The sequence below is a fragment of the Taurulus bubalis genome (assembly GCF_910589615.1).
Source record: "Taurulus bubalis genome assembly, chromosome: 16".
Lineage (NCBI taxonomy): Eukaryota > Metazoa > Chordata > Actinopteri > Perciformes > Cottidae > Taurulus > Taurulus bubalis.
In genome coordinates this window covers 19,916,256-19,927,029 of record NC_136604.1, presented here as the reverse complement: position 1 = coordinate 19,927,029, position 10,774 = coordinate 19,916,256, and the positions used below count along the sequence as shown (strand labels likewise).

Genomic DNA, 10,774 nt, shown 5'->3' with positions numbered 1-10,774 from the left:
TATATATATATATATGGAGAAAGGCTCACTTTACCCTGTATTTTCTAACGGACCTCCAAAATAAAGCTGAGCTTTGCTCACAGCATACAGTAACTTTTACTCAGTGTAATACATACCTTTGCTGACAGCATTGGGGTAAATGGGAGACTAGTGAAAGTGACTGTCAGTGACGTTGAGATAACATTCCTCCGGCATCATCTTCCCTTGGTGCTATTGAATAGTCTATTCTCTACTCAAGAAGGTCAAGCTGCACAGACTGAGCCAAAATAAAACAGGAAATGTACCATGAAATTTCAAACTAAAAGTCATATTTAATTAAGATTAAATTAAAAAGTAGACTATTTATTTCAGTAAACCTTTGTTCAACTGCTGTGGAACTGCTCATATATATTGTGGCTCATATTGTTTAATATTTCCTTTATTTATTGTGCGGCTTTGGAATCATTGGTTGTGTTATAGTGTCCAGCCCTACCTTCTGTTAAAGACTATTTGTATTCTATTTTTCCCTGATATGAATCATATCTTATTGTGTTGCGTGTTGATGATTTTCTTTGTACACCCAATAGTCAGTAAATTGATGGGGCATTACAGATGTGGTGCGTTGTATTGAGAAAGGCAACAATGTAAATAAGCATGTAGTTGATTTGTGGTCTTTATTTCAATTCCCAATTGTAACGTATTTTCACACACAGTAAATAGATGTTTCAACATGCATGTATCCATGTTGGTGCTCAGTTTATCTTGAATGCAACTTCTGGGCTTTTATTTTGAAAAGCAAACGGCCTATCTGTTGCAGCGCTTCACCGGTGAGAACAGACTGGCTGAGAGGATTACCGGGGGCTGGTTTGTCCTCGGCTGCATTAAAACCGGAGCTGCCGCAGCTGCACACACACACATCAAAGGCTCTCCTTCTCCTCCGCGCTGCAGCTCCCGACCCCACGGCACGTCTTCTGGATGCTGGAGAGACATTTATGCTTTTGGCTCACAACGGGATCGGTGTGCAATCTACATAACGGGATATAATAACACAATTTAAAAAAAAAACGGACATACTTCGACACTCACCCGTCTACGGTAAGCACGGGCTGCCGTCGGTTTGCTGGTTTGATATTGTGTCTGTGTGGGCGGCCGAGCACAGATAAAGGAGAACGTGTGATAATTATAATAATTTACATTGTGGGATATTGTTTGGCGCATATGTTATTTATGGCATTTTAATTCCCTATAATAATATAATCCATTTCATTTTTTTTAAACATCTTATATATCCTCAAAGCCTTTAGTGACCTTAGTAATATTAATATGCATGTGTTTTAATCTCCCATAGGGTTTATATAATGTGCCCATATATAAACATATATATTTCCTGTAGGAGCCTATGTGTCTAATCATTGGCGAGAGGATCATTTGCTGAAACAACCTTGTGATGCATTATGGTGTTTTTTCCTCCTTTGGCGTTCATTCCGTTGACGTCCCTCCTATGTCATCCCTAGTATATGAATGTCTTCTATTCTGCTTCAAACCATAATAAACGCTTAGTTGTTATTTAATATGTTTCACAATATTACCCAAGTGCTCGTGCGTTATGTATCGACCTCCCATTGAATAACTGCAGTGACAGTCATGGTGTCGGTCCACTTGTGTGTGTGTGGGGAGGGGGGATCACTCCATGAATCTATTTAGACAGAGATGTTTTATTTTGGTGTTGTCCCTACGTGAATATACCCCTAAACTCTCATTCTGCTGTTTTTGTCCTCCAGTCGAGCCTCATCGGAATGATGCTCTGAGGAGAGAACTGTCCAGGCTCCCCGGTTGCGTTCATCCCGTGGCTGCAGTGATCGGAGGAGGACTGATTGCGGTACAAGGCTGCTAACCAGCATCAAGAAAGCTCTTCTCTGCGAGCGTTGCCCGACTTTAAAGGGTGATTCTTGCCCCTGTGCAGGGGGGGGGGGTGGGACCGGCGGAGAAACAATAGATCCATAGAAAATTATGGCCACCTTACTGCGGAAGATCGGTCTCATCCGCCTGCACGACCGGGACACCGAGGACCCAAAGCACCATCAGGGCTCGCTAAAGGGGACTAAAGGGAACCAGAAGAACAACGCCAACAAACACTGTCAGACCGCCAACGAAACCAACATCCTGAGCACCCCGGAGATTAAGGCGAGGAAGCTGGACCTGCAGGGCAAGGACAAGCCGTCCGGCAAGGATAAGCAGGGCAAGGACGCGAAGGAGAAGCTGCAGACGGGAGGGGGCGGGAGTAAAGCCACCAGTGCCTCCTCGATACCTCCGCTGGCGCCTCACCGGCAACACTGCACCCAGGTCCGGACGCGGAGGCTGATGAAGGAGCTCCAGGAGATCCGGAGGTTAGGGGACAACTTCATCACGGTGGAGCTGGTGGAGGACAACCTGTACGACTGGAACGTCAAGCTGCACCAGGTGGACAAGGACTCGGCGCTGTGGCAGGACATGAAGGAGACCAGCACCGAGTTCATACTGCTCAATGTCACCTTTCCCGACAATTTCCCCTTCTCGCCGCCGTTTATGCGGGTGCTGACGCCCCGGTTGGAGAACGGCTATGTGCTGGACGGCGGGGCCATATGCATGGAGCTGTTGACCCCCCGCGGATGGTCCAGCGCCTACACGGTGGAGGCGGTCATGAGGCAGTTTGCGGCCAGCCTCGTAAAAGGACAGGTGAGGGGCAGGCGGGTGAGGGGGGTCCATCAACCATGCGGCATGTTAATCATGTCTAGGAGATTAATTCTCAGTCACTGGATGTGAGCAGTGCCATTAGGCATTCGTGCGTCACGCGTAATAAACGCGTAATAACTGCGTTTACGCATGTACAACACATGTCCACCACCGTGAGGTTGTAGTCTAATGTGAATGTTTAAAGCAGTATTTCGTTTAATACAACTGGAGAAATATATACAAATATGTTTTTGGTAATGTCATCTATGTTTATCTACTTGCATTTATCATTTTCATGCTTTTCTTTGGACACCAGTGGAGTGGTCTCTCTAGTCAACATGTAGGAAAATCCATGAGTTTATCCCAATATAAAATATGCCCCAAGGCAAGACAGCTGCTTGATCATTAAAAAGATTTTTAAAAAAATATTACAATTGATGTTTTTGCTATATTTTAGCCTATTTTTAGCATCCATGATGCTCAGTGTGAGCTATAGATGCTGTTACTGTCACATCGCAGGCCTGTAGTCTCCTCCCCTTCCTCCCTGCTGTGAGCCAGCCCATGAATGTGAATATTATTAATCTTTATGTGACTTTACAGCAGCCATTTCATGCGGCGCAAACCTCGGTATCTCCTTGATTCCAGCTCTTCTCTGCAGCTCTCCCTTTTTATTGCCTCCATAAATCAGAATCCTTTGACAACAAAGACGGGCTTGCCATGCGATGGAGCGGTCCCCGCTCTAATGCAGCCTCGCAATATCTGTGCTGCCGCAGATTATTGGACAAAGTTATTCAACGTGTCTGATGGATGGAAAGATATTTGAATAAACGGAGGCAGCAGGTAGCCTATTCCTACCAGCAGGCTTCTCTGTTATAGACTGAATGGATTATGTAATCCTGTCAAATCTGTTTTTCACATCCTCAGTGCACAGTCCAAATTGCAGCTCTGCAATTTGGATGGAAAAAGCTGCATCTCCGAATGCACTCTGGGCTCAAATCATTTAAACTCTGAATCGATTGTCTGGTTTCCACCCTGACAAGAATCACAGTTTTCTAATAACGTTTTTTTCTTTTCTTCAAATGCTCACTTTTGCCTCGTATCCCAGTCGTTTCCTCTGTAGAGTCTTGGTTCTCTCTCTCCTCCCCTGACTCTCCGTCTGACGTCAGCAGCATGACAGCGCTGTGGCAGGAGACCTTATGTAAACTGTCACTGGATTCTCCTGCCCAACCCCCCAGTGCTTCTTTTGGTTGTGGATGATATAACTCAGCATTATTCCCGAGTCCTCTGTCATTAAGCATCTTGAACCAAGCGAGGTCAAGCAACAAGAACAACAAATTTACCCACAGCTGAGAGAGAGCGGTGTGTGTGTGTGTGTGTGTGTGTGTTCATCTTGATTTGTGCTTGATGAGATGAGCAGGCAGCTCCGCAGTGCTCCCTAATTATGGTGCAGTGTCTTCCCTCTCCAGTTTGCTAATGGAAACAATATTGATTAATTATTCCTCTGTGTGTTTGTGTGTGTGTGTGTGTGTGTGTGTGTGTGTGTGTGTGTGTGTGTGTGTGCGTGCGCACCTCTTTATGTCTTTGTTCGCCTCTTCTGTGGTTATGAGCCCACGCAGGCGCTTGCATGTCCTAATTTTCTGGGAGACGTACTTGTCGCTCGTGCCTCATGACAGACGAGGAACTATATTTAACGCTCAACACACCGGGTGGATGTATTCGTCCCTTTTCGCTACGACAATACAGGATGGTTTGTTTAGAAGCTTCCTGCCTATTTTTAATGCGACAGGAAGCACACGGTGACAGAGCGGTGAGGTGAAAGTCAACAGAGACTCAGGCATCTCCACCTGCAGATGTGAAGGAACACACATACACACAAGCACACACACACACACACACAGGGAAGCTAAAACGAGGAGACATCACGAAAGGTAATCACAGTTCACCTTCGGATACTTACCTTCCGAATCACTGGCACATTGTAATCTATCTTGTATGCCAGTGAATGAAGTCTCCTGGTGTTGTGCCGGTGGTCGGAGCATGTGTGTGTGTGTGTGTGTGTGTGTGTGTGTGTGTGTGCAAACTCGGCCTCGTGTTCGATACACAGGCGCCTTTGTAGTGGGAGCCAATTTGGTAGTTGATCTGTCCAGCGGTGTTTAGAAAGTACACCAGAGGCATTAAGACGTATCCTCCTGGCCACAACCTTCTCACTTTGCACTGCAGACGAGGCGAGTTCGATTTCTTTGCAAACATTTGTATTCCCTATTCATTTCTGCAAAGTGTCAGTCACTCACACTCGCACTGACAACGCTCCATCTTCAGACCCGCGTCACGTACAAATCAACTGTCAGCTGCGCGTCACTCGGTACACTCGACAAACTAGTTGCGCTGCTATCAAGTGTTAAAGACGACACCCAGTAAAGGACGTGACACTATTTGCGAGGTGACAACAATTTAGCAGGTGAGACATTTATGAAGCGGAAAAAAAACACACATTCACTCACATGTGATACATTTGCTGCTTTTCTCAACGTTTCTCAATTTGTGTCAGTTTTCTGTCAAAAAAAAAGTGCCCTTTTGTTACATTATCCTGTTTAATGTTCCTGTTTTCTGTGATTTGATTGTTCAATTGTGTGTGCAGACAGAGGAAGCTAAACCAATGACACCAACTTAAAACAAACCTGTGCTATTATCCTTCAATGACCCCGTCATCAGTCCCACAGGGCTCCCCTAATGATCTGAAGAGGATGACGATGACATTGATCCCTGTTTGTTTACCCCGACCCCGTTAAGCACATGTCTGCATTATGCAATTCCCCCCCCCCCCCCCCAATGCTGCCAGAGCTGCTTCCCAACATGCACTGGGGCATCCTCTCCTCTGCCCATTGACTGATCTCCATTCACACGATTACCCGGCAGCCACTTTACAGTGTGTGCACAGTGTGGGCCTCTCAACTTAGCTGGAATAGATAAACACTGACATGGCACTGTATAGGCCCGGGGCGCTCACTCAGCTGGCAACACACACCCACACACACACACTTTTCTTTGCCCATTCTTTCTCTCGCGAGCAGATATTTTTACCTTCTCTCTCCGTCCGTCTGTGGATGCGTCACGCTAACACAATGGCACAAGTAAATGCTCAATTTCCCCTTTTCAAGCTGAAGTCATAGACTCTGGTGGAGGCTTGCGCAACAATACACATAATCGGCCTCTCTGTCCCACACACGCACGCACACAAATAGATCAAATGTGTCCACACACACCCATGTTCACCCCACAGGTAACAAACTGGTGGAAAAAAAAACAGGCACATGATGCTCACAACAAGATGAGGGCACTGCCATCCATCACCACGCTGTCAAACATATGGCGACACGTGACGATACCAGGAGAACCGCACATCCTGGCTTTACCACCAATGCTCTGTGACAGTAGCCAAGCGGTGCATTATCTGTGTTTGTCAGCCTGGGTAATCTGTATTACAGGCCTCTGGCTGCACGGAGAGGCAGAGCAGGTTTCAGACAGTGACAACCACATGATTTGTTTCTCATTTTAATGGCTGCGTGGATCAAAGCGAGTCCCCGAGGAGCGCTGCTTCTATCTATCCGAATGAGTCACTCGTTGCGTCATGCGTGGAAGGGAAAAGTTTTCTTGTTTCCAGTGCGATTTAACTTCCTCGGTCAAGTCATTGTCTCCGTGCCGCCGGTTGAGATCGGCCCTGTGATGCCTCGTTTTTTAACTTCCCTTCATTTGAAGCGTTCCATGCGTCACATGACGGACGTTTACAGCAAGGGGCTTGATTTCCATATTGATTATACAAGTGGAAACGATAGGGCAGGCTCTTCAATACGTGTGTCTGTGTGTGAGAGAGAGACAGCGGGACAAATTGAGAGAGAGTATCGCTAAGCCGCGCTCTGAAACGAGGCCAGTGTTGCTACAGGAATGGAAACTGTAACCCTATAATCTCCAGATCATTCAGCGTTATCACCTCATCTCCCTTTATCCCCGGCATCACTTTTGACCCAAAATAGCCGAGCGAGTACGCAGTAGGACGTACCGATCATCCGTCAGATGTCATGGGACCGGAGAATTAGCGCTGGACCGCGTTTGATGTGTCTCACTGCATGGAGAAGCATGCGGCTCAAAATTGTAGTCCTAAAAATCCACGTCTTGTTAAAGGAACTGACAGCTTTTTTTCGTCTTCTTTGTTTTTCCAAATACAGCACTAATGCTCACCCGAGGCGAATGTTAAAGATTATGCGGATACACTTATCTTGTTTGATCTCTCTCGTCCTCGTCTGAATTTGTATTTGGGCTCTTTTTTTCTTGGTGCTGAGACAAAAGTAGTTTGTGAGCTGTGGCCTTTTGGATTCGACAGTGTTTTTCAGGGACAACAATTGTATGTCCTTAAACCACGAATTATAGTTTGCTAATCTTATTTTATTAAGCTCGCAGTTTTTTGGGGGTGGGGGATCAGGGATTAATACAAATCAATGTATTTATAGATTTCTTTCTAGAATGAATTGACAGTATTGAGAGAAACGGACGATTAATGCATGGTGTTCTACTGGATATGCAAATAGTTTGGTTTTATTCATTCAGGTTTTCAGATATTTACGCCTGAGATTTCTACCGAGACCCTAGTAAAGGAGCGATGTTGACAGCAATGAAAACGTCCAAGAATATAACATGTTAACTTGAGCTTTAGAAGTGCTAATTTGATTGCTAATTTTGATTTTTGTTACCTTTGGAAAGAGCCAGGCTAGCAGTTTCCAACTGTTTCCAGTCATTATGCTAAGCTAAGCTAACTGGTTGCTGGATAGCTTTATATTTACGGCACACACAAGTATGAGAGTGATGTCTTAAATATCACACCTCCCAAAATGTCAAACTATTACTTTAAGCACCAGATGGGAAATTAAACAGATTTGAGAATTTGCTTTTTTGTTCCCTCATACAATGGCCGACCTCAACGTGGCTCCCTTTACCCAGCGCTCTCCTCCTAAACACCAGGCAGTGGATCGTACGGCTGCAGGACTAACCATGGGTGTCTCACAAAATGAGGCTATTTATCTGCACTGCAGCATGCAGAGGAGCTCGCCATATAAAATAATTTCATTAGCGGTGGTTTCAGCGGAGTAGAGTGGCCTCTACTTTCTCCCTGCCAAGAAGCATTCTGGGTAGAGGGAAGTGGTGCAGTGTTGTTATGGAGCGCGTACAAACAATTACGGGAAAGTACCAGACATATCGCACCGCAACAGGCCAGTGTCTAGTGAGTCAACGACAACAGAAACGTCAGTGTAGTTATATGTTGACTGTGACGTCATCCATTGGTTTGTGGACTGTTTTCCTGAAGCTTTGAGTTTGGCATTTTAGCCATCGCCATCTTGTTTTTTTGCAACCAGAAGGGACACGAGGGTGGAGTACAACTGAACGCTGCGAATGAGACATTTTACGCGACCAAATTTTTCCAATTAATTCACATGGTCTGAAAACACACTGTGAAAGTGTTGAAATTGTAAGATGGAAACACACAACGCTGTGGTAGCGACCTGTCAATCACAAGGTAGCCCCGCCCTAAATCATACCCTACTTTATGGTCTATTTCACTCTAAATGGGTATTGAAGAAGACTCGTGTTTACGCTGTATATTGAGATAATAAATCAAGTGAGAAGTAGAGTCATTTTCTCATAGACTTCTATACAACCAGAGCAGAGGAGTCGCCCCCTGATGGCCATTAGAAAGAATGCAGGTTTAAGGCACTTATGCATTTGCTCCACTTTTTCGACCCAGCAGATGCTTCCTCAGTATAGCTGCAGTATGCCTAGAGATTTGCTGTGCAGTCAGACCAATTTACCTTCCATTTCTTATGTTTCTGTAATTCTGAGGTGCTTTTTATTCAAACGGTAGTGACTTTCATCTGCTTTACGCCTTTGCCGTGGCTCTGTTTCTATCAGAGAGTTAAATAGGAAGACAGTTCCTCCCACGGGCTTTTCTTTGGGGAAGAATTAGCGACGCTGCCAACAAAACGGAATAAGCAGCTTTATCGTCACACCTCTTTTCTCCATTTGATTTCCTTGCTTTGTTTTGCCCCTTGTCATCCCACGCTTCTTATTAGCTCCAGTGTGTGAGGGAGGGAGCGCTTCATCAAGGTGTTGCCCGGCTAAAAATGTCCCGGTGCCCTGAGTGAGATGCTTTTCACACAAGAGGGTCACATGCTCATATATTTATTGTCTGTCATATTTTCAACTCTTTCATCATCCAGTGCAGTAGGTGGTTCTGGTCCTCACGTGTCCATCGTAGTGGTGGGTACTTCAGTCTGGACCTGAGGTCTTAAAAGCCCTTTAAACATTGATCTCACGTTAAACCTGCATTCTGACCACTTTCCCTGTTAACATCTCCACTGCGGCAGTTCATCAATGTGCACTTGTATCTCTGTCTTTCTGCATTCTGTCTGGAGAGACGTGAAACACTTTATTTTTCTTCTGGAATGAGTTTGACCATCCAAAATGATTGGCGGATGTATTACTACTGGCAATAATTGCAGCTTTAAAATCTACACATTGCATATTTGTGCAGCTCTGTTGGCAAACACAACCACAGGACTTGGAAGGACACCTCTATCTCCATTATTGTATGGCAGAAGAAAACTACATGAATCACATGACGGCTGAGATCCTTCATTTAGATCATCGCCAACAACCATCAATCAATTGTTCTTGGACGCAACATTTGTTTGTCTTTCCAGTTTTGTGAAATCTCATTCATAATTGGCCGTCTGACGGACAGCAAACCAATAGATTGAGTGAAAGTAGCTTGCATGCCAGTTCAACTCCTTCACCAACAAACAACATTTGAATATAATAGTTTTAATAATTCTTTCTTTATTCTTTTCTGTAAATTTCATCTCTGTCATCATTTTTGGAAATACACTGACGTGTCGGTTAAATATAAGGCTTAAACCAGCAGGTGGTTAGCTTAGCTTAGCATAAAGACTAGAACCAGCGAGCAGTTGAATAAATTACACGTTGTCTCTTGTTTCTTTAAGTGTGTAGTATTTCTGGAGATCAGACACCAAATCCTACACACAGTATCTTTAATTCAGCTAAAAACTTAAGTGTTGAAACCTAATAAATGAGCCTGTTATAAATCTTCATTTAACTCTCCATCTGAGAGCAAATAAGTTTCCAAAATGATGAAGTTCTGCTGCTTCATATATAGAAGATAAACTCCTTTTTGAGTCTTTAAAAGCCCCAACAAAGACATCATGAAAGACATGACCTCGCTGTCCTTAACGTTAGCTACTTCCTTTGTGTTCCCGAACTGAGATGAGATGAGCGAAATATTGAGGCCTTTTATTAAAGTGTGAATGTGTTCAGACTCCATTAAGAGATCTAAAGAAATGAAGGAACATGTCAATTTGTTCCATTAGATTGCTGGCGTTTGATTTTGTATCACAATCCTAACCTCATTTCCTCTCTCTCTCTCTCTCTCTCTCTCTCTCTCTCTCACACAGGGGCGCATATGTAGGAAATCCGGGAAGTCCAAGAAAGCTTTCAGCCGCAAGGAAGCCGAGGCCACCTTCAAGTCTCTGGTGAAGACCCACGAGAAGTACGGCTGGGTGTCCCCGCCCGTGTCCGACGGCTGACTGCCGGGCCGCCGACCCCCCGACCCCCCCGCGCGCTAGCCGGAAAACAAAACCCAGCTAGCCCCGACACGCGAAACGACACACCACGCTAACTCAACAATCTCCCATCTTCACCTTTTGCCGTTTCACCCAAAAGATTCTCTTTCTTTTTTTTTCTCGTTTTTTGTGTCTTGTGTTATTTTGTTGTTTTTCGCCGTCATCTCTACTGAAACTCGGAGGAGAGCAGAGACGCCGCCGCCGCCGCCGCCGCCGCCGTCACCACTCCTCCACCAAGAAGCTACTTTTGTTCCCCTCCCTCTCGACCAGGAGATACTTTCCCCCATTTTGGAAAGACCTGAGAGGGAGGTGTGTGTGTGTGTGTGTGTGTGTGTGTGTGTATATGTGTATGTGTGTTTGCCGGACTCGGAGTGTGTGCGTTACCGGCGCGTACAGGA

At 45.2% G+C, this 10,774-nt stretch overlaps 1 protein-coding gene across 1 annotated transcript; it reads left to right on the top strand.

The window, feature by feature from the left end:
- Window positions 1–1,989: 1,989 nt before the first annotated feature.
- On the top strand, window positions 1,990–10,340 carry ube2ql1 (ubiquitin conjugating enzyme E2 QL1; the record flags this gene model as incomplete). The annotated part of the gene is made up of 2 exons (XM_079231918.1): window positions 1,990–2,694; window positions 10,209–10,340. 2 exons carry the CDS (start codon window positions 1,990–1,992, stop codon window positions 10,338–10,340), a joined length of 837 nt encoding a protein of 278 aa, XP_079088044.1.
- Window positions 10,341–10,774: the final 434 nt, after the last annotated feature.